Below are 27,606 nucleotides of genomic sequence, written 5' to 3' on the forward strand. Positions count from 1 at the left end.
ATACTGTCTCATGTTGCCACGAGTCCACTGGGCTTATGAGGTTGGAGAGGCACCAGGAAAAAATGCTGAGAAATTGGTAGGAATGTTTCTGAAGATGCTTGTATGTGGAATGTTAACTAACATAATCAATTATCACATAGGACAGCAGATGTAACAGGACTATGTAAGTCATGTGTAGCTTTGGGGAGAAAAGTGGAACAAAACCGCATTATAAAACTTATTTTCCTTTTTCAGTATCTGTATACTCAATATGAGAGTATTCACTGTGAGTGACAGTGAATCTTAATGGAGTATTGCTATTGTAAGCCGTGGGCCTTTACACAAACCACATCACAAAATTAAAAATTTGCCAAAATGCTTTTTCCTTTGTGGTTTTACCTTTTGTAACCCTGAACTTCTTTTTAATTTCTGGGATTATGTCCCAGGTAATGTGATAGTACACATTATGGCTTCTGAAAATGTATTAATCATCACCAGCTTATGTACATTATTAGAGCAAGGGAAGCTAATGAATCCGTGATTGAGTCCGAGTGTGCTGAGTGCTAGGAGTGTTCACTGGTCCCATCCTGCCCACTGCAAGGAAGTCTCTGCTATTCCTCTATCTCCCCCTACTCTGTGTTTTCCCTTTGTGAGAATGCTTCAAATGGATCTTTCTAGAGTTGGATTATTTCATTACAGTTTCTTAGATATGGTAATTATTGCTTTAAAAACTCTAGCAGCCTTTTCCTTTCCCATTTATCATTTCTTTTTTTCTGTGGTTTAAGACAAACAGGACTTACTCATACTTGATTTTAAGTGTGGTGTCTGTGAAGCTATCACTTTTTTTGAGGGGAGGGCTCACAATTTACATATATATGTTATAATATATATTATATATTCATAATTTATTTGAATTTGCAGTACATTTGAAATTATATATTTTCAAATTAATATTATAACTATTTCTCAAAATAATAGTGTCCCAAAGTGGATTGGCATTTGTTTTCTAGCCTTATTTCCAAGGAAGTGTTTGGTAAAAGCATTACTGACTTACACTTTACAATCCATAAACCATATAACCATTGAGACTTATTTTCCTGTGGCTCATTGCATGAGTTCTGTCTCCTTTTGGTAATTTAGAATGCTTAAGCAAAATGAATGGAAATTGTTCATCTTATCATAAAGATAGGAAAGATTTGACTAGTCTTTTAAGATGAATTACAGGGTTAATTACAATTCTGTCATAATTATATGTATCTGCTTTTATCAGAGGTTTTAATTTTTTAAAAAACATTTTCTTATGAGATTTCAATTTTTTTTTTTCATTTTTCTGGTAAGATGTTTCTTAATATCTTCCCACAGGCATGGGAAGAGTCTGGAAAATTGTAATCCTGTCTCCTTATCACTTCTAGTTGTGTGATACAAAGTCATTTACTTCATATACATATATTAATATTTTATGATTCAATGTACTGAATATATTGACTTCTGCTTCGTTGTTCTCCCAGTTATATCATGATGCTACATGGTACTTGCTTTAAGGATAGTGTTCAAAAGACTCACAGAAAATGCATGTTGGATCAGCAAGGTAGCTGAATATTATTTAACCGCACTAACTTAAGCTGCTCTGAGAGGAAAAAAAACAACAAAAAAATAAAATGGGAAACATTCCCCATGGTATCACTGACAGAAGTTATCGGTGAATAAATGAAAAAAACTAAGCAAAAAAACAAAAACAAAAAAACACACAAAAAACAACTCTGTGGGACAAGAGGATAAAGAGAGCCATCGCAGCCAGGCACATAGCACAGCCGGCTGCCAGCTGTGCGCCGCCAACCTACCACACCAAGGTGGGAAGCAGTCACCGCTCACCACCACTCACTGTTAATCAGAGAGGAAAGTCCACAGTCCCCACTGACTTTCACATCAGCTGTGGAAGCTGATTGGGATCTGAGCAACTGCTCAGATTGGGGCAGGGAAACTGTGTTGTTTGCTTTCCCTCTGCTGCTCCTATGGTGTGGCGTAGTCTACGGTGAGAAGTTCCACAGGCTGACTGTTCTGCCAGCATCACAGAGTCAAGGACAGATCCCCTGTATCTAGAACCTGGAGAGTTTGGAGGCATTAGCAGTAGAGCTATGCTCTCACTCTCTGCATGAGCCTGGGGGATTCATCTTTGCTTTTGAGAGCTAACATCAGAACCAGCCCAACACACACACACACAAAAAAAAAAAGAAGAAGAAAGAAGAAAAGAAAGAAAAGTAAAAAAAGGCTATACATGGCCTCCTCACCAGGACTGCAACAATTCATTTTGGATTCATCAATGCCATTGGAATACACCTGGCTTCTTAGCTTTCCAGTGTATACATAGTCTCCTGGCCCAGAACTAGGACTGTTAGCAATATAAACCTCAGAAACAGTTGAACGCTTCTAGCAGGATTTGAGGAAGAGTCCATCCATTTTACAGAGACCTGTAGCCACAGCAATAGTTTCCACAGACCTGGCGTCACTCAGACTTGTCTGTAGGATAAGATGGGCGTTCACCCAAAACACAACCCCATCTGTCACATTCTCAAGGGGAGACTGAACTCACTGAACTCTTTGTGGATCAAAGATACACACTCAAGGAAACCTTTGTTCATCTCAAATCCACACTTCCATCCCTACAAACTGCAGGGAAAGGCTGCACACAATAGTCCAGTGGCTAAATCTCATCTTGCATGCACAGGGATCCTGTGTGGACACCAGTTCTTTTTGGCTGCTCTGCTTCCCACTCAGCTTCCTGCTTGTGGCTGGGAAAGCAGTAGAAGATGATCTAAAGCCTTGGGACCCTGCACCTGTGTGGAGACCAGTAAGAAGCTCCTGGCTCTTGGCTTCAGATTGGCTTAGCACAGGCCATTTTAGCCATTTGGGGAGTAAACTAGCAGACAGATCTTTCTCTCTGTCTCTCCTCTTATAGATCTCTCTTTCCAATTTAAAACAAACAAACCCAGAAAGAACTGCAGAAAATAGTCACCTGTGTCACTTAAATGTGACACCCAAAATCACTCTGAGACTAAACTCCAGGGCTCACCCAGAACCAACATCAAAGCAACAAGCCAATTGATACCCTGTATATTAACTGAAGGAAAAATCAATCGGAATCAGACAAGTCACCAGATTGGCACATGTTGAAGTTGGGACATTGGAAACTTGAAAAAGCAAGCGAGTATTGTGCCTCCAAAGAACACAGTTCTGCTCTAGAATTAGATCCCAAACTGAGGGAAACCTATGAAATGACAGATATGGAATTCAGAGTAACAATTGTAAAGAAACTGAGTGAGATGCAAGAGAAAATAGATAGATTAAAGAAACGAGGGAATCCATGACTGATGTGAATGAAAATATTGCTAAGGAGCTAGAATTCGGGAAGATCCAAACAGAAAATTTTGGAGATGATATTTTTTTTTAGTTTTTTTAAATTGGAAAGTCAGATATACAAAGGAGGAGAGACAGAGGAATATCTTCCGTCCATTGATTCACTCCCCAAGCAGCTGCAATGGCCAGAGCTGATCCTATCTGAAGCCAGGAAACAGGAGCTTCCTTTAGGTCTCCCATGCAGGTGCAGGGTTCCAAGGCCTTGGATCATCCTGTACTGCTTTCTCAGGCCACAAGCAGGGAGCTGGATGGGAAGTAGGGCCACCAGGACAGGAACTGACACCCATATGCTAATCCCAGTGGTTTCAAGGTGAAGACTTTAGCCACTAGGCTACCATTGCCAGGCTCTGAGATGAAATCTTCAAGTGAAAAAAAGATAGATGAGAGCTGTAACAATATAACAGGCCAAGTGGAGAAAAAATTTTGACACCAAAAATAATAATTTTGAAATAACAAAATCTGACAAATGTAAAGTGGAAAGAATGAAGAAAGTATACACAATATGGGATCCCATATAGAAAGATCAATTCAAGATGGGTCAAAGACCTACAGTTAATATCTGAAACCACAAAGTTTCTGACAGAAAATATAGGGAAAATGCTCTAAGACATTGTATAGGGAACAGCTTCTTGAACAACACCCATAAATCAAAACTGTAACAGGCAACAAAAGCAAAAACTAAACAAATGGAACTGTGTCATACTCAGCTGCTTGAGCCAGTGCTGTGGCTCTGTGGTTTAAGCCTCTGCCTGTGGTGCAAGAATCCTTTATGGGCACCAGTGTGCATCTCAGTTGCTCCACGTGCAATCAGCTCCTGCTAATGTACCAAGGAAAGAAGCAAAGGTGGACCTCTGAATCCTCATGAGGGACTCAGAAGCAGAGTTGGAGCTCTGAGTCATCATAAGAGACTCAGAAGCAGCTCCTGGCTCCTGGCTTTGAACCAGCCCAGTTCCTGTTGTAGCCGTATGGGGAGTGAACGAGCAGATGGGAGATCCCATGTCTCTTCTTTCTTTGAAAAATAAATGAATAAATAAACATATATTAAAAAGAAACTTCAGATGCTTTTGTACAGCAAAGGAAACAGTCAATAGAGTGACTATACATCCAATCTGGGAAAAACATTTGCTAACCTCATCTCCAACAAAGAAGTAATATCTCGACTATATCAGCAAATTAAGAAACTCAACAAAGTCATTATCATCCAGTCCAGTTGAGAAATGGGCAAAGGAATCTTTTCTCAAAAGGAGAAATTCAAATGGCCAACAGCTGTGTGGAAAAAGGCCCAGCATCACTAGTCATTAAGGACATTTAAATCTGAAAATCACAATGAGTTATCACCTCATCCCTGTCAGAATGGCTAAAACCTAAAACAGAGAGTTACACAGACTATGGAAATGATCCCTGAGAGTATAGCCTGCACAGAGAGTTATAAATGTCGGTAAGGTTGTAGAGAAATGGGAATATATATGCACTTGATGAGAATTTAAGTTAACACAGCCATTGTAGAAAGTAGTGTGAACAAGTCTTGAAGAACTATAGACTTGCCATAGGATTCAGCAATGCCACTACTGGGCATATACCCAAAAGAGTTAACGAAATGAATCAAAGAAATACACAACCATGTTTACAGCAGCACTGTTCACAATAGCCAAAGATTGGAAACAATCAAAATGCCCATCATCAGATGAATGGATTAAAAAACACAGGAATATTATTCAACCATTAAAAAAATGAACCTGGAGCACCTCATGTTGAATGAAATCAGCCAGACAGAGAACAACAAATACTGCATGTTCTCTTACATATGGATGGTAAAATTTAAAAAAAATAATTAAAAAGAAAGCATTAATATTTGCGCATCAGTTTTCTTGCAAATATAGTTTTACCAAATTTAGTCTTCATAACTTTGTCAAACCAGTCAGTAAAAATATTATACCATTACAATTTTAATGATCTGTGATAAATTTAAAATTTGCTGTTTATGCTTGAAATGATCATTTTTTCCATTAAATTCTTGCTTATAATCATTGTCTATATTGCCACTTAACTAGGGTCTTTTTGCTTGATACCCCCTTTTTTGTTATATTTTTATTTTGAATTTTTGAATTTTGTGGTACAATTTTCTGGGATCCCTCCCCAAACTCCCACCCCCAACAGATTTCCCCCATGTTGCTACAATGGCATCATCCTTCATAAGAGTCATCATTCCATCAGTCTGTTATTTAAGTGTGCCCTGACATTGCTGGTGCAGACAATATCAGGGTGCAGCATCCCATTATTTACATATTTCCAACGGTTTCATTGGGAGTCCATCTTTTGTTTGAAAGCAGGGATGCTTGTTGCATTGTACCCCCACATCTGGATATGGAAGTCCCTAATACTCCATCACTGTACATTTCCGTAAATGAGGACCCATAGAATAAAGTCAACAACTGGTATTAATTATAACAACAGCCACCACCACCACAACAACAAATTACAGCACCATGAAAAAACGCACCACTGAGTAACCAACACATGGGTAACAAAAAGGAAATAACAAAAGTCTCTTGGGAAAAATGATGCCACCATGTAATACATGAGCCAGCGATGAATTCGACAAGAGAAAAGAAAGTATTTGGAATAAATGAAACTGAAATCAAAAACATTAAAACACATGGGATGCAGCCAACAAACAAACAAACAAACAACAAACAAAACAACCAGTATGGATTGGGTTATTGAAGTTACACTTTCCATGCTGGTTTCCTTATATTAGAAAAAAATATATGGTGTTTGTTCTTTTGTGATTGACCCATTTCATTGAGCATAATGGTCTCTAATTGGGACCACCTACTTGTAAATGGTATAATTTCATTCTTCTTAATAGCTGAGTAATATTCCATGGAGTAAATGTACCATAGTTTCTTTAATCACTCTTCTTTGGAAGCACACCTGGATTTTTCCATGTCTTTGTTATTGCAGATTGTGCTGCTGCAAATATAGGATTACAGATCCCCTTCTCATATGTAGCTTTCATTTCTATTGGGTATATTCCTAGGAGAGGGATAGCTGGGTCTGCTTTATACCTCTTAAAATTCTTATCTAATGAAGTAATTGTATCTTTTTTTAAAAGATTTATTTTATTTTTTATTGGAAAGGCGGATATACAGAGAGGAGAGATAGAGAGGAAGATCTTCCGTTCGATGATTTACTCCCCAGGTGGCCGCAACAGCTGGAGCTGAGCCAATCTGAAGCCAGAAGCCTCTGAGGTCTCCCATGTTGGTGCAGGGTCCCAAGGCTTTGGGTCATCCTTGACTGCTTTCCGGGCCACAGGCAGGGAGCTGGATGGGAAGCAGAGCTGCTGGGATTAGAACCGGTGCCCATATAGGATCCTGGGCGTGCAAGGCGAGGACCTTAAGCACTGCGCCATCGCGTTGGGCCCAAGTAATTGTATCTTAATGAAATTTTAAGATGTGCCATCTTAAAACCTAAAAAGACAAGATAGGAATGGAGAAGGAAACAAGGTGGGAATTAGAGATGGGGAACAGAGGTGGAGAGAATCGAGAGGGGAATATCATCATGTTCTTGGAATGGTAACTCAAGTGACATTGAATCTGTTCAAAGCTACTTAAAAATTAAAGTTGAAAAAATTCTTAAGTACACATTATGGAAACCTGCATGAATTTAAACATTTTTGCACCAAAATTAAATAGTCTTTTAACATTATTTTCCATGAAATTTCATATTATATATCATGATGCTATCATTTTGAAATCTGGGCTTTCACATACAGTATATATGTTTCTTGATTTTGCGTATTTAGATTATCAATGGGTTATAGACCTTTAAGGGTAGAAATCACTTAGTCTACTTTTCACCCATTCGAGTTTCCTACCTCCCTCATTTTATAGCTGGAGAAGCAATGCCAGTTTGGATAAATGACTTATGCAATGCCAGTTTGGATAAATGACTTATTAAGATTGAGATAGTGTCCAGGGACTACATGTTTTAGTTCAAGTTGATGCTTTGATCAGTGGTTACACTTTGACTTTTCTCTGTCTCATTGTTTATTTCTGGGATGCCTGGTGTGATCATCAGTGTGTTCACATGGGATGCTAAATATAATGTTGGCATAAGAAAATGTGTTTGAAAGAAAATAATTTCACAGAATCAATCTCAGAGCCAAAGAAAAACTTTTGTTTTTTCCTTGCTGTTCTCCCTTAGTATTGGTAATTAACAACTGATAATACTGTGATTCTCCCAAACAAGCTTTAGCAGTCATGTTGTGGTTGTTGTGTTCCAGATTATGCCCATAAACATGATTTCTAGGCTGAAGTTTATGGAGTCATAGAACTGGAAGTAGTTTGTGGTTTGGCCCTGAGCACAGGTTTTTTTCCCTGCTCCAAACATGTAGTTGAAGACCTTCGTTAAGCAAATTCAACCTGTTACATTTATGTTATGTTGGTAGCCCTCATTTATTAATGCTAGTTATCTACAGGTAAGCAGTATTTTATGTCTGTAGAAACACTATTTAGCATCAAACAAGTCATCTACATTTAGCATGTCTGAATATAATAGAAAAAGTACTGTATCGTTGACTTCATAGGTCATTTGTTATTGTGGATTAAAAAAACTCTCATCTTTATGAACGCAGCACTTTGGCTCAATAGGCTTATTCTCTCCTTGCTAGAGGTGGCATCCCAAATGGGGGCCAGTTCATATCCATACTGCTCCACTTCCCATCCATTTCCTGTCCCTGCTTGTGGCTTGGGAGAAGAGCAGAGGATGGCTCAAGTTCTTGGGTCTTTTTCCTGATGTGGGAGACCTGGAGGAAACTCCTGGGTTTGGGCTGGCCCAATTCTGGCAAGACCATTTGGGGAGTGAACCAGCAGTTCCAAGTATCTGTCTCTCTTTCTCTCTCCTTAACTGTAGATCTGCCTTTCAAATAAAAGTAAATAAATGTTTAAAAAAATTCCATTTTCAAATGACAAGGTATAAATGTGGCCCAATCAGCAAATCTATCAGTAAGAATTATAACTGTTTTTCTTTGGAAACATGAAACACTCGTTGTCTTCCAAATTACTACAAATTAAATCTTTTAATTTTATGAGTAGCAACTGGTCTACTTCCACCTTTCTTTTTACTTTTTCCTTTCCTTGCTGTCTCCCTCTCTATACATTCTCCTCCTTTTTTTCTGCTTTTTTCTTTTGTTCCTTCTTCTTACCTTCTGTTTGATTTTCCATTCTTTTGTTCTTTGTCCTTTCTTTTAAAGTTATTTTAAATAATTTCCCAGTATAATTTAAACTGAACTTTTACCTATTTCAGTTAGTAAAATGCTCCTTTTCCTCCTGTTCATCTTCTTAAACTATACTGAATGCAATGTGGTTCTTGGATACTAATTTGAAAAATGTCAACAAATTATCTTTGAAATGCATATTCTTTGATGTTTGTGCAGTTAAAATATTTTCTATGTGCTCTTCCTACTCTTTGATTCTTCATGTACACCATTATCTGTAATCCAAATTGTATATTAGAGATATAATGCACATTGTAAACTGTCTGTATAATTTCAAACATTTATTTTTATTGGTAAGGCAGAGTTAGAGAACAAAAGTTAGAAATATCCTCCATTTGCTGGTCCACTCCCCAAATGGCCTCAATGGCTGGAGCTGAGCTATCTGAAGCCAGGAGCAGGAACCTCCTTTGGGTCTTCTAGTTGGGTGTAGAGTTCCAAGTCTTTGGGCCATGCCCTGCTACTTTCCCAGGCAGCAGTTAGGAAGCTGGACACGAAGTAGAGCAGCAGAGACATAAACTGGCAGCCATATGGATACATGGCTATGCCCAACTGTCTATATTTTTTATTTGTTCTTAGTCTTTTTTTTTTTTTATGAAAAAAGGGTTCCACCTCTAAAGTTCTGTACTCTGGTACTCTTTGAATCTCTAGAAATATCTTGGTCTGACTGCTTGTTTCCGGATTAAGGATATTAAATTGTCAAAATTTACCCCTATCCACTCTTTAAGCTAGAAGCCTAACAGGGAATTCGAATTATAAAGAAGCTACATTTGGAAAATTGAATGTTTTGCCCTAAAGTTTTCTGATCATTCAGAACATTGCTACAATTTTACTTATGTTAAAGAAAAGTAAAAACATCAAGAAAATCTGAAACCCAAGGACCCTATTGGACTTATGATTTTCATTAGTTCATTAATTCTGCATCGTTGTATTTATTCCAGTGTTGTGTGGATGCTCCAAAGTAAGGGAGAATGCAACAAAATAAATATCTTCGATTACAATTTAATTTCATTGCTGAGTCAAAGAAATTTGAATCTTTTTAATTAATTTTTCTCAGAACAGATACTCACCCTCTTGTAAGATATTATTAATCAAATACTCAACCTCTTGTAAGATGTTATTAATCATCAGCATACTTATTTTTATCAGGAAGTAAATATAAACTAATGACATCATACAACTCAGTAGTTTCAGAATATTTATTTTCACATGAAGTTTTACTATTAGTTTCAAGATGAAAATTATTGCAATAATTTGAATTGGATTATTATTTAATTTGATGTTTTCTTTTTCCTCTGGGACGTAAAATTGTTTTTCTGGTACTATGCCAATTACACTTAATTTTAGAATTTTACAGTATTTATTTTTCGAAAGCTGGATGTAAGAAGGACTGCTATGTTAAGAATTATGTTATTGCTTGCTACTGTACAGACATTAAGCTGCAATATAATTTAATATGTCATGCCAGGTAACATGCAGTGTCAGCATGTTCATTTTTTCATTTTTCATATCTTTGAATAAGATACTAGGTTCAACCTAATTTAAAAAAATTAAAATATGTCTGATATATGATATCTGTAAGTGGTGTTGCAGTGCTAACTGCTACCCTAACTTACATGTTATATGATGGTAGTTGAGTGGGTGTGCACTTGGCCTGGTGGCTAAGATGTGGTTGAAGAAGCTTGTGTCCCACACCGAACTGTCAGTGTGGTACCCAGCCGAGGCTGCTGACTCAAGTTTCCTCCTTCTGCAGACCTTTTAACGCAGTGGTGTTAAGTTCCTGCCACCTTCATGCAGACCTGGGTAGAGCTCCTGGTTCCTAGCTTTAGCCCCCCAGTCCTTGTGAGCATTTAGGGAGTGAAACAGTGGCTGGGAGCACCCTATTTCTGCTTCTCAAAAAAAGCAACAAGACAAAAAAGTACCTGACATTTATTTATTCCTAAAGAACCTGGATAAAAAAGACCTTTTAACTTTTTATCTCGTATTACTTAGGCTCTTCATGAATGTAAGGACTCATGACAATTGTTGTTTAATACTTTACTAATTAATAAATTAATTAATAATTATAAATATTAGTAAAACGGACAGGTTTTTGATCAGATATAATTTGATATATCACAGAAAATTTCTCTACTGTAAAACTCCATTGATTTGTTAGTTGATATCGCTTCTTAATTTATGAAGTTCAACTTAAATAAAAATTTAAAAATATATTCCACAAGATATATACATATATATATGTTTAAATTATGATACTTCATTGGGATCTTGATATTTATCAACAGCATGACCATTAACATACAGATATTTTCCTGATTTAGCTGTGTACTTTATAATACAGGGGCCGGCACTGTTAAGTTTTGAGTAAATCTGCAACCTGTGGTAGTGGCATCCTCCGTGGGTATCAGTTTAGGTTTGGGCTGTTCCATTTCTAATCCAGTTCCCTGATAATTCACTTGGGAAAGCAGTGGAAGGTGGCCTGAGTGCTTGGGCCCCGTGCCTGTGCGGGAGACCCTGATGAAGGTTCTTCCTACTGGCTTCAGGGGCTGTTTTAGCCCAGCTATTGTGGCTGTTTGGTGAGTGAGCCAGCAGTTAGAAGAGCCTTTTCTCTCTGTCTCTACTCCCTTCTCTCTAACTCTGCCTTTCAAATAAATAAAACACACACATATAATTATAATACAGTTTGATATATAATACATAATATTAATAAGATGTGTACCCTATCATGTAATACACTCAGTAAGTCAACATTTAAATCTTTTTTACTGCATTGTGCATTTTGTTGAGAAAAAGAGAACGTATCACATGAATGTCACAAAATGTCAACTAGCTGAGTCAAAGGACAAATGAAATTTAGAATGTTTTGAGTGAGAGTAAAAGGAAGTGGAATTGATTAGTCTGTCAGTTTTTATCTTTTACCCTTTGAAGATATTTCAGATTTTTCTTCATTTACCTTTTGGGCATTGAGAAATGAAATTCAAACCTTTCTTCACATTTGTCTAACATTAATTTGGAGAAGTCTATGATAAAATAAGCTATTTTTAGATATGAGCATTTTAATTTGACAATTATTTTAGATATATTAAGATATTTTAGATATGAGTATTTTAATTTTAATTTGACAATTTTTTTATTATTTTGCATTTATGTGGTGGAATGTTTTATTAAAAAAACCACAGTGGATTGTTTCCACTGCAGCAGCTTGTTTGAGAATAGCTTTTGATTGTGCTGTTTTTTCATTTGAGTCACACCATAACAATTTGCAATAGGTAGCATGATACCATCCCTAAGTTCTGCTTTAACAGTATTTGGAAGGTGTTTGGTTTGTTCAGTTAACCAAGTTATTAAACTATAGAGTTGGAACTTCGAGCAGATTTTATGGCTGTCAGGTGCTGTTGCTCTGAATCGTCATTGACGTCAGCCTTTGAGAGAAGACTTTCACAGCCTTGAAATTGAGAGAAACATTAAATGGATACCTTTCCAGTTTTATTTTAATTTTCATATTCTGTTTTTCAAAGGTGATTTGGTGTGAATATTTTCACTTTAAAGCATTTCATTTTTAACTTGGGACAAAGACTGGTGTTTGTATGAAGCTTTAAACGTTTGTTCAGTAATTTATTTTCTATGATCTCAGTGTTCTTACCAGCCTTAAACCATAGGCATTATTGTTCTTGTTTCTTTCCCCGTGGAACTATATCATACATTTGGTAGTTATGTCTCTAGGGTCATAGCTTTGGATGGTTTGCACAACTGGTACTCAAATTCAATCTTTGTAAATTCAAATCTTTTAAAATAATATCAGTTCTTAAACTTGGGAAACTATTTCCTAATTTCTTAGAAATCTATCATCAGAATAGTTACAGCCTCCTGGAACTTCTTAAAGCTTTCTACAGTGGATTCTTGGTTCTTTTTATTATTTTACGTATAGAAGGTGAACAATTTTCGTGCATTTCACAATTCTAGGAGCAAAGGGGAAGTTCCCACCCATCCCTCCTTCCTGCCCATGCTTCCACCTGCTGTCTTGCTTCCTTATTTTTATTTATTTTTTTTTTTACAATGGCATACTTCAGTACCCTTTCACAGACCCTTAGTTCTTTCATCATGAGTGCATACTGACAGCTCAGGCCACATTCTGGGCAACATGTTTTACTATTTATAATTTTGTGTTGTATCTGTTTTTCTTGTGAGCTCACTTTTTTAGAATCTAACCTTGCTTCTGTTGGCAGCTTTTTAAATCTATTTTTGTTATTTCTATTATGGGCCTGATGTTATGTAAAATTTAAATCCAGATCTTTTTGTAACATTTTCCTTTCCATTGATGATTTACTATTTTAAAAAAAACTGCTATATGATGCAATTGTATACATATATTTATGTGTATCTGTCCAGGATTTCATTTAGTGGATTAGTTGAGTTTATTTCTTAAATGCCTACAAGAGAAAATAAACTTTTTATTCATTATTTTTGATTGTTGCATACAAAATTGAACACAGTGTATACTAAGAATCTTAATTAATTCTTGACATTAAATATTCAGACTGCAGAATTTTTAGTTTGAACATCTTTTGGGGATTGATTATAAAATCCTGTTGGTAGTATAAAGTGAGAATGTGGTGAATTAAGTCATGATGGGACATTTCTTTTTAATTAAATGAAATTCTCTTCTGTTGTTTCTTAGGCTTGGAGGAAAACAGCCTATTATAGGCAGTTTGTTGAATCTTTTCTTAATGTACCATTCTGCTTTACACATCTTTAGTTTCTCACTTGAATTCACTCTAGGAATGATGTGCAGACTTCTTAAGTATCTCTGATATTATTATTATTATTATTATTATTATTATTATTATTATTTGAATCTAGGGAATTTGTGATTTCAATTTTTTCTTCATATAAGTTAGATGTGTACTATCTGGATAAAAAGACCTCTTTAAAAAATTGGAAGAATTGCATTTTACTGAACCAGTTTATTCAGCTAATATATTTTTCAGCCAAATGGACTTTGTTACAGTTTCATTGGTTAGTCAGTGAGCTGTGTGTGCACATGTGCAGTGTATGGTTGTGTGTGTTTTTGTTACTATTTCTGGTGGTGACATGGGTAAGTAAAACAAACAACTAAATGTTGAACAGGAAAATTCCTCCACCCAGTTTTATAGTTCCTTGAAGGATCACTCTAAATTACCTGCCAACATCTAGTTTATCTTTAAACTTTCTGTATAATAAAATCTGTGTGGCTCAGCATATTTTCTTTTCTGTTGTATACTTTCTCTTTTTTTTTCCCTTAGGGATATAGTTCTCAAGCTACTACAATATGAGGCATCAACAAATGTAGCAGACAACAAAGGGTATTTCCCCATTCACCTGGCTGCCTGGAAAGGAGATGTGGAAATCGTCAAGATCCTTATTCATCATGGGCCGTCGCATTCCAGAGTCAATGAACAGGTCACTGGTCAAATGTTTGCTCATACTGCAGTCTCACAAAGCCCAAAACCACATGAAACAATCGAAACCCTTGCACCACTGAATTTCCTAAAGGAGAATTTGAAAAATTCCCTGGCATCTGGAGATGATGTACAGGCACTAAATTAGGCATTTGTAAAGATATTTGTGAACGAGAAGATCCCACGTAAAGGAAGTAGTTCTATTTTTGCCTACCTTATATAATCATCCATTTTATAGCTGTTGAATATTTAAAGAGAGAACAGAACTCACATTTGTAATGAGAGCTAAGGTATTCTTTTAAATAAGATTTTGGCTGCAGAAACAATGATGACAAGCTATTTGCATAATGCATTACTATTTACATAGGGATTTCATGGCTATGTATGCTTTTGTGAATCAAAATTCAAAATACAATGGATGCAGTTGCTAGTCATCTATTAAAAAATTCCTATATCTAAATGTAGAAATAAATTAAACACAGCAGCAGTATGATATGGACAGATACAGTTTTATTAGGATGTAATGTTTGTATTAATAGGGCACCAGTTAAAAATGAATGTTATGTTAAGTATTGTAAACAAATAAGACCACAGCTCTAGGAAAGTAAAATATGGTTTCCAAATATAGTGTGATAACAAACATCTTGAGCTCTGCATGCCCCCTACTGTTCCCATTTTGTAAAACTGTATTTGAAAACCAGCATGCAGTCCAATGATTGAATTACAACCATGGCATTAAGCTGAAGGTTGGCAGATCTCCAAGCATCAAGGCAAGTAGGTTACTCCAGGGCAAGCGCATCCCGTGAAGTACAATTAGCATATTGTTCAAATGGATACAGACTGCAGACTGCAGACCTCTTTCTGAAATGCAGACCAAAGAATGAAAAGTAACACTATCTGTGAACAACGGAAGAAAGAAAATATTTTCGACAAAATGCAGTTTTCAAAAGGACTAGTTAGAGAAAATCTCAGTTGCAAAAATGTCTTACTACCGATCACAATACGAGGTTTCTGTTCTACATAATGCAAAATTTAAGAATGAGGATACATTCATTCTGTTGGAAAGTAACAGCTGCGGCTCTCTGTGTGAGGATATCTAGCTGAAAGAAAATTGGTGAGAATGATCTTCTCAGAAACCAAAACTTAGACCGTTTGTGGAATGAGCCATCTGGTGGTTATTCTTAAAACTGACTGTTGGAAAGCAAACCTGAATAAAAAGGGAAAAAGTTAAATAAAAGGAAGTTAGTTGTTCCAAGAACAGTGCTTTTTAAATGATATAAAATAAGAAAAATGCATATAATATTCACTTATTTTTGGAAGTTGGAAATTTGGCATGATATTTCACACTAAAAAGAAGAATCTCTTTTCTATAGTGTTGAACAAATCAATTATATTGTTGAAATAGGTGTTTGAAAACTGGAATTCAGTAATGTTTTTGTTTGTTTATTTATGCTGAACTTTCTATTGACAATGAGTTGAAAGTTGCTTGAATTTTCAAAATGATACTTTTCATTGTTTTTGTTTGGTAGGCATGTATTTCTGAGTGCTGATGTAGTTTTCTCCCTTTCCACACCCAATCTCCTAAAAGTTTCTGATGTGGGAATTTTATTTTTATAAGTAGCTTTTGATTTTAACTTGCTTTCCCCCCCGCCTCTCTGGATGAGAGAGGAATATTCTGGTCACTTTTAAATGGTTCTGTTTTCAAACAAGAGAAGAATGAAAATGGCGTTTGACATTTATTGAGACATAAGTTAAGCCAAGCGTGGTTCTAAGCACTTCCACATGTGAAGTGGTATTTAATTCATTTGTGGGATAACCCCAGATGATAGTATAATCACTCCCGTTTTTGGACAAGAAGTCAGGCTCAGTGAAGCTCCATAACCTGTCCAGGGGCACATGAGACTGGGTCACTCAAGCTAACACTTGATTCATTTCTTGGTGACTCGAGATAATTCAGCAGTACATGTACTTGTCATCCTAAATTCAGTGATTTGAGGAATACTGACTGCATAGCAGCTGTCGTGCACTAGACTTCCCCTATATTGTGTTAGCAAAACCCCATAGCAATCTGATGAGGTGAGCATTAGCTATCATTTATACTGGATATGTGAGGAAATAACCTCGGAGATAATAATTAACTTGCCAGTGTTATCAGGATGCAGCTTGTATTTGAACACCACTTTTTCTGATCCAAGACTCCAATACACATTAGGGAGAAGATTTTAGTCTGTAATATATTGTTAATACTGTAATATATTGTGTAATATATTGTTATATACACCCATCACCATCAGAGCTTTATTCTGATTCTGCAGGATATCTTTGATTTCCACCCCCCTCTCTCTGTCTCGCCGTTCCTCCCTCCCCTCTATCCGTTCCTTTTTCCTTTACTCCCTCCCTGTTTGTTTTTAAGATTTTAATATTTATTTAAAGGCAGAATGACAGCAGGTGGGAGTGTCACACACACACACACACACACACACATACCCTCCCCTGAGGTTTTTTTTTTTTTTTTTTTTGTCTGCTGGTTCACTGCCCAAGTGCTTGCAAGAAGCAGGACTAAGACAGCCAGGTGCTCCATCCAGGTCTCCCACACATGTGGCACATTGCATCTGTTGCCTCCAAAGAATCATTCGCCAGAAAGTTAATCCAGTGCAGAGTCACCTTCACTCTGATGTGAGATGCTGGTGTCCCAAGTAAGTGTTTAACTTGCTCTGCCACAAAGCCCACCCCATCTTTTGTGTTTTATATCCAGGTGCCCCCTTTGCATCACTACTCTTGCCCTTTCTGGCTGTTTATTAAATCAAATGACGGTCGCTAGTGTGGGAGCACCGTGATCCTGTGACAGTGGATCTGATAAACACGATGGCTCCTAACCGACAAGTGGCTGAGCTGTTTATGCTGCGTCAGTGTTCTGGATGAAGTTGTTCAATCCTGGGTGGGACAAAATGGGACAGTGAGAGATTCCATGATGCCACTTAGTGAGTGGCACACAATTTGAAAGTTATGAATGCCTATTTTTGGAATTTTCCATGTAATGTTTTCAGAGTCTGATTGGCCTTGATTGAAACTGAGGAAACAAAGCTATAGGTAAGGGGTGCAGCTTTCTTTAAAATTGATTCTGTGCTTTAATGTTTTAAGGGTTACAGAACTAAGTGTTAGCTCTTTCAGTTTGTAAATGACATTGTAAGATATCTGGCAAAGGTTGTATTCTCGTTATGCAGACAAGATAGATTCAGAAATATTGACTGGTGCTAGTAAGTGGCATGTTAACACTTAAGCCTGTGTCCTGTCTGCCATTATGATATGGCTCGGGATGTGTGACCAATTTAAGATGAAATGAATCTGTGAAACAGAAAAGACTTTACCATGTGTGTATATTTTATAAATGCCACATCCTTCCTACCTATTTTTGGTCACTTTGTTTTGATATTGTTTTAAATTTCAGTTTCTCTGTACTGATTTTCTCTTCCTATTTTAAAAACTGTTGACATTGGGTCCTGGCAGATAGCCTAGTGGCTAAAGTCCTTGCCTTGCATGAGCTGGGATGCCGTACAGGTGTCAGTTTCTATCCTACTGCTCCACTTCCCATCCAGCTCCCTGCTTGTGGCCTGGGAAAGCAGTCAAGGACGGCCCAAAGCCTTGGGACCATACACATATATGGGAGACCTGGAAGAGGCTGCTGGCTCCTGGCTTCTGATTGGTTCAGCTATGGCTATTGGTCACTTGGGGGGGGGTGAACCAGCGGTACATAGTAGTAGTAGCCAAGCATGCCAACTGCTGTGTTCCCCTAGAACTTCCCTTTAGTGTCATTACATTATTATTATCAAAGATTTCTTCTTTATGTGTCTGCTAACTGATCCTAAAAATCTCCAGATACCCGGATTCCTATCGCTGTAGCCCACCTGCCCCAGGCAGCTGAAGGCCATACTATCCTGATTTCAGTTTTCACTCTTCTTAGCAGTTTTCTTCATTTTGCTAAATATATAGGAATACCTTATTAATTTTCAACTTAACAATTACAAGCTACACATGTAGTGTTCTCATACTATTGCTAGATAACTTCTCTGGGAATTGCTCTAGGTCTACCACTTTTCTATAATTTTGACTCAAGGAAATGGTATTTTATCTTTTTTAGGGCAAAAAGTCTTCATTCTCTACAAAATCAAGAATGACTTATATTCACATGAAAAATAAAATTAAACTCTTTTGGGAAGCATTCCTGTAAATCTTTCATTTTATGCATTTACCACATCAACTATATTTTTGAAAGGCAATCTTTTAAAAGTGTGCTGTGATGGCTATTAATCCCATTCATTTAGAAATGACACAGAGAAATGATACACAGCGCAGGTACCCCTCACCATCTGGACTCAGCGGGGCCACAGATGAACAAGACTAAATCATATATCATTTTGGAAATTGGAATTCATTATGCAGGGAAAACTTTGATTTTTTTCATTAAAATTAAAAAATGTGGCTGTGATGCAATGAATAATAAATACTTCTATGAAGCACAAAATTCAACTCTGTATTTAGTAAAAAAAAATCAATAAAATTGTGTTTTCAGATATTTGACATTATTGTGCTTAGATTTTTATAAACAGAATTCTGAAAAGTTGCATTTTGTATCTTGTGTAGAACAATGAAAACGAAACTGCTCTGCACTGTGCAGCCCAGTATGGACACTCAGAAGTAGTTGCTGTTCTCCTGGAAGAGCTGACAGATCCGACGATCAGGAACAGCAAGCTTGAGACGCCCCTGGACCTGGCTGCCCTCTATGGGCGGCTGAGAGTGGTCAAAATGATCATCAGTGCACACCCCAACTTGATGAGCTGCAATACGCGAAAGCACACCCCGCTTCACCTGGCCGCTCGCAATGGACACAAGGCTGTCGTACAGGTGCTGCTGGAGGCCGGAATGGATGTGAGCTGCCAAGTGAGTCTTCCACTGTGGTGTCAAAGTTGCGGTCCTCTCACTCTGCTTTGAGATGCAGACGAATCAAGTTTGCTTGTAGGTGTTTGATTGTATTTAAAACCAAGTGTCCACAAGTAGTTTTGTAAGTACTGAAGTGGAGGTACTCTACTGCACTCTTTGGAGAAAGATGAAGAGCTGTAAGAAATAGTTTCTAACATTTTTCTACTTTCACATCTATACTCAGGAGAAATCATTAGTGGGTAGCAGTGCATACTGTGAATTAACGGTGCTTTCCTTTAGGCCTTTGTCTTGCACCCGGCCTAACAGACACTGAGAACTTAATCAAGTTGAATGATGGAATTAAGCTTCTCTTTAATAATTTTGAGTATGGAATTGAGATTTATAATGTTGACACTTTTAGAATTTAATTCGCACAGCTATTCTATGGGATTGAGAGAGGTTAAGTTCCAGTTAAGAGTTCAGAAATCAGATTCAAACATTTAAGAAGTTTGCCTAAGGACACATAGTTAATAAAACCAGATTATGAATTTAGATTTCCTGATTAAAGTCCAGACCTCCTTCCAGTGTAATGTACTGTCTCTGCATAACTAATGAAAGAAAGATCATCATGCCTAAGGACAATCAGGAAAAAAATGTGTTAAAGAGTTGTTGATAAGTTTTGGAGGAAGGTAGCATTTGGATGGATTTAATTCCTTCACAAGGAAAGGGCAACCTGCTTTTATTAACACATGCTAGCTCCAGTTCCACATTACTTCTTCCCCCAATCCTCTCCTCCCTTTATGGCTGTTTGTTGAGTCCCTGTTTGATGGCAGCATTTTGTCTTCCAGTAAGTCAGTTTGATTTCTCTCGGAGTGTGACCTTCTCCCCTGTGGCTTAGCAAGCCTCGCTGCATGGTATAGTATCTGAGCCGGGAGTTTGTGTTATTGTGCACTGTATTAAGCTTGCCACACAGGCATCTGAAATGAGAATGCCAGTTTGCATTCTGGGTGTTGTGCTATTAACAACTTCCTGCTAATGTACCTGCAAAGGCAGCAAGGAGATGGCCCATGTACTTGAGCCCCTGACACTTGGGTTGAGTTCCTTGTTTCTGGCTTTGGCCTGCACCAAATCTAATTATTGGCAGCCATTTAGGTAGTGAACTACCAGATGGGTTATCTCTGCCTCTGTCATCCTTGTTTTCAAATAAATGAATAAATATTTTTAAATTATCATAATAAAATGATTTGATGCAATAGCTCAAATAAAAATAAAAGAGGCCAAAGTATCGCACAGTTTGCATAATCCAACTAAAGGTTTGATTTTCCTAGGAGTTGCTCAGAAGTTGACTCGTATGCCTTCAAAATTTTCTTTTCCAAGTGTTTAAAATCTTATACCTTGATCTCAGCTTTAAAGCTGACACCCTAGATCAGAGCTTTCTTTAAAACATTTCCTTTATGCATTGATTGTTCAGGTATTTGCAATTTCTCAATTTCTTGTCTAATTTAGATACCCTAGAATACAAACGAGTAGAGAAAAAAGTCTTTCTCCTCAAAGAGGTGATAAGATTATGTAAAAACTTGTTTAATATTGTAGATTATTCACAAAGTTAGAATTTTAAAATGTGTATAATATTCAACTAGATATTTATTGCCTAAATTTTGAATTTCTCTAATATGTATTTACTACATTGTAATATTTCTGGGATGTTTCTAAACTTGGTTTCATAGACTGACTTTTTTTTACAGTTTTAAAATTGTACTTAGTTTAGTGTTTCATAACAAAGGTGAGGGGATTGATTTGAAAGGCAGAGAGCTGGGGAACAGAGAAGGAGAGTGAGCAAGCACTCCCATCTGCTAGTTCACAAACCATATGCTCACAGCGGCTGGGGCTTGGCTGTGCTAAAGCTGGGACCAGGAACTCACTCTGTGCCTCCTGCATGGGTGCCAGGGACCCAGCCATTCGAATCCTTATCCCCTGCTGCCCCACATGGTGCATAATAACCAGAAGCTGGTATTGGGAGTGGAGCTGGAACCTAAACCAGGACTTCCCTATGGAACATGGGCATGCCAATGGGCAAAATAACTGGTGTCTCAAGTGCCTGCTCTCAACACGTACTGACGCATAATCGAGGACTTTCATTATGACTGGAATCTGCAAGTAACTTGATGATCATGAGCAAGGCTTTTGTGTTTTATGCCAAATGATATAACCAGGACAGGAAGAATTTACATTGTTTTGTGAATGAAGATAGCACATTTTAAAAAAAAGACTTATTTATTTTTTTTGGAAAGTGAGATATACAGAATGGAGGAGACACAGAAAGGAAGATCTTCTGTCCAATGACTCACCCCCTAAGTGGCTGCAACAGCCAGAGCTGAGCTGATGTGAAGCCAGGAGCTTCTTCTGGGTCTGCCACGTGGTGCAGGGTCCCAAGGCTTTGGGCCATCCTCAACTGCTTTCCCAGGCCTCAAGCAGGGAGCTGGATGGGAAGTGGAGCAGTCAAGACATGAACCAGTGCCCATATGGGATCACAGGTGTGCAAGGCAAAGATTTTAAGCACTAGACTACTGCACCGAGCCCTCTAATCCATTATAAAAATCTCTTTATTTCTCTCTCATCCTTAGAAGGTCATTTAGGATAGGTATGAAATTCTAGATAGATAGTTGTTATCTCTTGACAGTTTCAAGTAAAACTTCTTTTAATGTATTCCTTGCAGGGAAGTTTTATATCTCTTAACATTTATATCTGGCTCTTTTGCTACAAATCCAGAATTATTTTATTCTACATTTTGGCTTGGAATAGGGGATCATTGACATTGTATAATCTTCATTCCAAACTTTCCTCATGAATATAAAATATATGTGTAGGTATTCTTTCGGAAGACTTATCTATTTGTTTTTGTTTTCATTATTTGAAGGACAGGAATCTTCCATCTGCAGCGTTATTGCCCAGATGCCCACTGTAGGTGGTGCTGGGCCAGGCTGAAGTCTGGCCAAGAACTCAGTCTGAACCTCTCACATGAGTGGCATGTGCACTCAGATACTACATCCATCACCTGCTGCTTCCCTGGATGCGCATTAGCAGGAAGCTGCACTCTTAAGTGACAACAGACTACACACTCAATATGGGATTATGCATGATCATCAGGTGGTATCTTAACTGCTACTTCAAATGCCTGCTCTAGGGGCCCGGCGCAATAGCGAAGTGGCTTAAGTCCTCACCTTGCGTGCACCAGGATCCCATTTGGGCACCAATTCCTACCCTGGTGGCCTGCCTCACATTCAGCTCCCTGCTTGTGGCCTGGGAAAACAGTTGAGGATGGCCCAAAAGCTTTGGACTCTGCACCCACATGGGATACCTGGAAGAGGCTCTGGGCTCCTGGTTTTGGATGGACACAGCACCAACAGTTGCGCTCACTTGGGGAGTGAATCAATGGATGTAAGATCTTCCTCTCTGTCTCTTCTCTCTGTATATCTGACTTTCCAATCAAAATAAATAGTTTTTTTTTTTAAGCCTGCTCTAAGATTTATGCCTTTTCTTCTATTGAGTATCAAGGCCTAGAAACATTTATTTTCATCACAAATGTTTTTTTTTTTCAGAGGTTTTGGAGTTTTTCAGGGGTCACTGATCTGCCCTCCAGTTTGCTTGGTCCTCACACTTTGTCTGTGGACACTCTTCCACTAGCATCCTAAGTGTCTGCTGTCACAGTCTGTCTTCCGCAGGCTGTCCGACCAGGAGGATAGAACAAATACCATTCAGTATTAGCCCTGTCTGCTGCTCAGGCTGTGAAGAATCACATTATTTTTGCCCTTCAACCCTGTACTTCAAATATCAGTTAGCTTATTTCCAGCCTTATTTTTCCATAAGCAGTGTTTAGAATGAAAAATATAAAGACTTTGTGATAAGTGGAAGTGAATCAAAATGATGTTCAGAAATTTGGCTGGAAGATAGAGAGTAAGAATGAGGTCAATTAAGTGATTTCAGCGGATGATGCTCAGGGACTGAGCAGTATTCATGTTGACATTGAAGTATGCGAAGAACTGAGGAAGTTTCATAATTTTCTTTTTTCTCTTCAACACATTTGCTGTTTGTTATTTTAGGTCCATTTTCATTAGCATCTAAACATGTCATTATAATTTTTGTGTATTTCATTCATACCCTTTTTAAATTTTTACTTTTTTCCCAGTTTCCTTAAATTTAAATTTTAGATTCATGGGTTACAAGTGAAACACTCCAGTACCTTCCCGAGTATGAAGTGTAGAGTGATCAGGTCACCATCTCACCATCTCTGCCCCTTCCAGAAGCCTTTGAGCTCTCGCTTTGAGCCCCCTGTAAAATATATTACAGCCTGTTGTGAAGCTGCGGCATCAGCACCTGTGCCCTCCTTCCGTGTAACTGTGCTTTGGTGCTTACCATACAACTTCCTATGCTCTACTCTGCTCTACCAATTCTTTCCATTTCCTAGCAATTACCACTCTATGTTCAAATTTGACACTAAAAAAAAAACTTCACAGAGAACATTTGGCATTTATATTTCTGTGTCTGACAAAACTTCTTGAAGATTCATTCAGAGCACATTGATATTCAGTGTTACTCTGCTTTCTAATCAAGTACTCGTAAACTGTTGTAAATTGCGTTTCTTAGCTATATAAGGATGTTATTTTATGTATGATAGTTTTATTTCAGATTGACATTAGATTTTCACATCAGAGGTCATTTGTGGTAGCAGGCACCAAAATTGTCACATGAATGCCACTTATATGTGTGTGTGTGTATACACACATAACACATATAAATATATTTATACAAATATACACATACAAGCATATATGCACACAAGCTTTGAGGTCCTATTAGATATTTGTTAGGTTCTTAAGAAAATAATGAAGAAAAAGTTATGTGGCTCAAAAGGGGTCTGTTTGAAATCTTCAATGCAGAATTAGTCTTGCCCTGTATTGTATACCAATGCGTCGACCATTTTCAAACGTGCATCCTTTTTATTTCTATGGTTCTAATGTCTCTACATTTTACCCTTAAAATATTTCTGAACATCTACATTTTTAAAGTACTGTCCCAGGCATTGCAACTAAAGCAGTTAAAGAAATAGATGTAGTCTTCATTTCCGCTTAATTTAGTTTATCATGGGAAATAAGCAATTACCTGAAAATATAATGTAGCATTAAGAGTACAATGATAAAGATAATAAAGATTGATATGGAACACTTAAGAAAAACACTAGAATTCAGGAGCTACGGATGTCCGCTATAAAATTATATCAAGCTAAGATTTGATGTAGACTATAAATCAATAGTTTTGAAGCTACATTCTTTAGATCTTTAGTTTTATCTGGGAACTTGTTCTAAATGGAAATTTTTGGGCCTCAGCTTAAACTACAGCATCAGAATCTCTTGGATTGTGGGCTCAGGAATCAGGAATGTTTTTTTTCAAGCTTTCTGGGTGATTGTGATTCATTTTAAATTGAGAACTACAAGGATAGGTTTTGACCATATCCAGAGAACTAGGAGTCAGATGCTGCCAGGCAGAGGGATCAGCCTTTAAGATGTCAAAGAAATGACATTAATATGAAATGATTCATTGTGCTCAGAGCATAGGATATGAGGTTTGGGAGGAATTTGTATGGAACAAAAGAGGGGATGGAGAACAAAGCAAGAAGATCATCTGGGTTTTTTTTTAAACCACATTAAATAGTGTAGATTTCATTTATCACAAATGTTTATCTATTAATATGTCTCCTGAATTAGTATGTAAATATGCAACCACCAGGGTGATATTTCCATGCCTCAGAACGTCTCTCAGGTAATTGGTGCTTAGTAAGTGCATGCTGATTGAGTGAACTTGCTGGATACTCATGAAAGCTTTGTCAGGTAGGCGTTCCCACACTGGCTTTATACTTGAGGGCAACCCAGGCTATGAGAAGGTGGTGGCTCACTTTACCTAACCGTCAAATGGCTGTCCAGTGACAGAGGTATTCGATTGGCTGTCCGGTGACAGAGGTATTCGATAATAGAGAGCTTGTGAAAAACATTGCTGGGCCCACCATCCAAGAGATTCTGATGCTGTAGTTGAAACTGAGGTCCATTTAGAACAAGTTCCCAAATGATAGCAAACACGTAAGGAATATACCTGGAGAACTATTGATTTACATTCTACATCAAATCTCAACTTGATATACTTTATATCAGACATCCATAGCTCCTGAAATCAAGTGTTTTTCATAAATATTCCCTATCTTTGTCATTCTTTTAGAATGTATGGATGTATTAGGATATATGTCTGAGAAAATGACAGTTTCTTAATCTGTAGCTATTATAAATGCGACCATGTTTTATTTCTTCTTTGTTCCAGACAGAAAAAGGGAGTGCACTCCATGAAGCAGCTTTGTTTGGAAAAGTGGACGTTGTACGAGTTTTGTTAGAAACAGGTAACTGTCCCGATGATTCATAAGATATGCTATACAAATAAACAGAGAATTATAACTGCTATAATGAAACAATGTGTAAGTAAAAAAAAAATCTAGTAAAAGAATAATAAAAATCCACAGCAAAAATTAGAAATATTGGGCCCGGCGCGATGGCGCAGTGGTTAAGGTCCTCGCCTTGCAAGCCCGGGATCCCATATGGGCGCCAGTTCTATCCCAGCAGCCCCGCTTCCCTTCCAGCTCCCTGCCTGTGGCCCGGGAAAGCAGTCGAGGATGGCCCAAAGCTTTGGGAACCTGCATCTGCATGGGAGACCTGGAAGAGGCTGCTGGCTTTGGATCGGCCTAGCATCGGCCGTTGCGCTCATTTGGGGAGTGAATCATCGGATGGAAAATCTTCCTCTCTGTTACTCCTCTCTGTATATCCGCCTTTTCCAAAAAAAAAAAAAAATTAGAAATATTTATGGAAAAATAATAGGACAGTCATTACTTATCAATAATTGTTTTGAATGGGAATGGCCTATATTCTCCAATTAAAAGATATAGAATGTCTGAACCTATTAAAAAACAAGACTCATGTATTTGTTGCAATAATAATACAGAACTCACTAACAAACTCTGCAAGACATTGGCGTAGGGGAAGACTTTTGAAGAGAGCCCAGAAGCACAATGGCGTTGCATCAAGCTGAAAAGCTGCTTCACTGCCAAGGTCATTGTCAGCTGATTGAAGAGGCAAACAAAACCAGCAGAATGGAAGAAAGGATCTGAAAACTATACAACAAATGACAGCTGAATATTCAAGATCTATTAGAAGCACAGGAACCCCAACAGAAAAGGAAGTAATCCAGTTAAGAAATGGGCAGTGGACTTGAACAGGTAGTTTTCAAAAAGATGCTATACAAGTGGCAAAAAGGCACATTAAAAAAAAAAAAAAAACAACCCTCAGGATCACTAGACACCAGGGAAATGTAAATACAAACCACAGTGAATTTTCACCACACTCTGCCTGGAATAGTTATCCAAAAGCAAAATCCCAAAACAATAAATGCTGTTGAAGATGTGGGAAAATATGTACCTGTGTTCACTGTTGGTGAGTTTATAAACTGGTGAAAACAATTATGGAAGACAGTATGGAGATTGCTCAGAGATCTGAAAGTACATCCACTGTATTGCCCTGCTGTTCCACTCCTGGGAATTAACTCCATGTAAATGAAATCAGCAGAGAAGACATCCTTTGTGTCCATATGCTTGCTGCAGATCATTCATAGTGCCAAGATATGAGATCAACCCAGATGTCTATCAACTGAAGGCAGGATAAAAAATGTGGTATTTACACTGAGGATTACAAAATACCATGTTTTTTTTCCCAACTTAAAATGTAAGTTGCAGTTAATACAGAATACAGAAACTGTATTGGAATGAAATCGTCATTTGGTATATGATTTTCTTCAGCCATTGTTTCTTCTTCTGTGGAACTGGGAACTTCCTACTTTTTACTTGCTCAAAATTATGATTTGTGGTGACTTAAGTCTGAGATATAGAGTGGATAAAAGTCATGTCTTAGCAATAACTGATAAGGAGAAGGAGGGATCTAGCGGTTAGGGAAGTGAATGTTGCTGGGTTGTCTTCTTGGAGCTATGAAATGCATAAAAGTCTGTTCTCTTTGTGTTAGTAAAAATTTACATTCTATGTCAGTGATTTTTTTTTCAGTTTAATTAATGTCTACTTAACTAGTAATCATGAAAGCAGTCATAATGACTGGGTTTAATGTCCTTTCAAATCTTCAGTTGAAGATCAAAAATGTTTGTAATCTTTGGTAGCAGTAGATTTCCACTTTCTCTGTTTAAAATCTCTCTCTCTCTCTCACACACACTCTGTATGTGTGTAGAACTTCAAACTTTGAGGCCACATTCAGTACTTGGTCTGTACATCTTTGAGTTTACGTAGTGCTGTATGATGGTATCTTCTGAGGAAACACCAGTGCTGTACATCCTTTTCTCTTTTCCTTTCTGTTGCAGGAATTGATGCCAACATAAAGGATAGTTTAGGTAGAACAGTCCTAGATATTTTGAAAGAACATCCATCTCAGAAGTCTCTCCAGATTGCAACACTCTTACAAGGTAAACTGTACAGAAAGATGGACATGT

The 27,606-nt window shown here is 37.5% G+C and overlaps 1 protein-coding gene across 6 annotated transcripts in view; it reads left to right on the plus strand.

Annotated features, from left to right (window-relative positions):
- ANKS1B (ankyrin repeat and sterile alpha motif domain containing 1B) overlaps positions 1-27,606 on the plus strand; it is a 1,034,668-nt gene that overhangs the window by 152,055 nt on the left and 855,007 nt on the right. For all 6 annotated transcript variants that reach the window (XM_040980136.1, XM_040980153.1, XM_040980163.1 and 3 more), the window contains exons 3-6: positions 13,951-14,107; positions 18,748-19,044; positions 25,390-25,465; positions 27,478-27,579. In XM_040980136.1, the coding sequence (XP_040836070.1) occupies positions 13,951-14,107; positions 18,748-19,044; positions 25,390-25,465; positions 27,478-27,579 (632 nt within the window). The remainder of the gene's footprint in view (positions 1-13,950; positions 14,108-18,747; positions 19,045-25,389; positions 25,466-27,477; positions 27,580-27,606) is intronic.

Source organism: Ochotona curzoniae, unplaced genomic scaffold, assembly GCF_017591425.1.
Source record: "Ochotona curzoniae isolate NIBS_2020 unplaced genomic scaffold, NIBS_Ocur_1.0 contig_1014, whole genome shotgun sequence".
Classification (NCBI taxonomy): Eukaryota; Metazoa; Chordata; class Mammalia; order Lagomorpha; family Ochotonidae; genus Ochotona; species Ochotona curzoniae.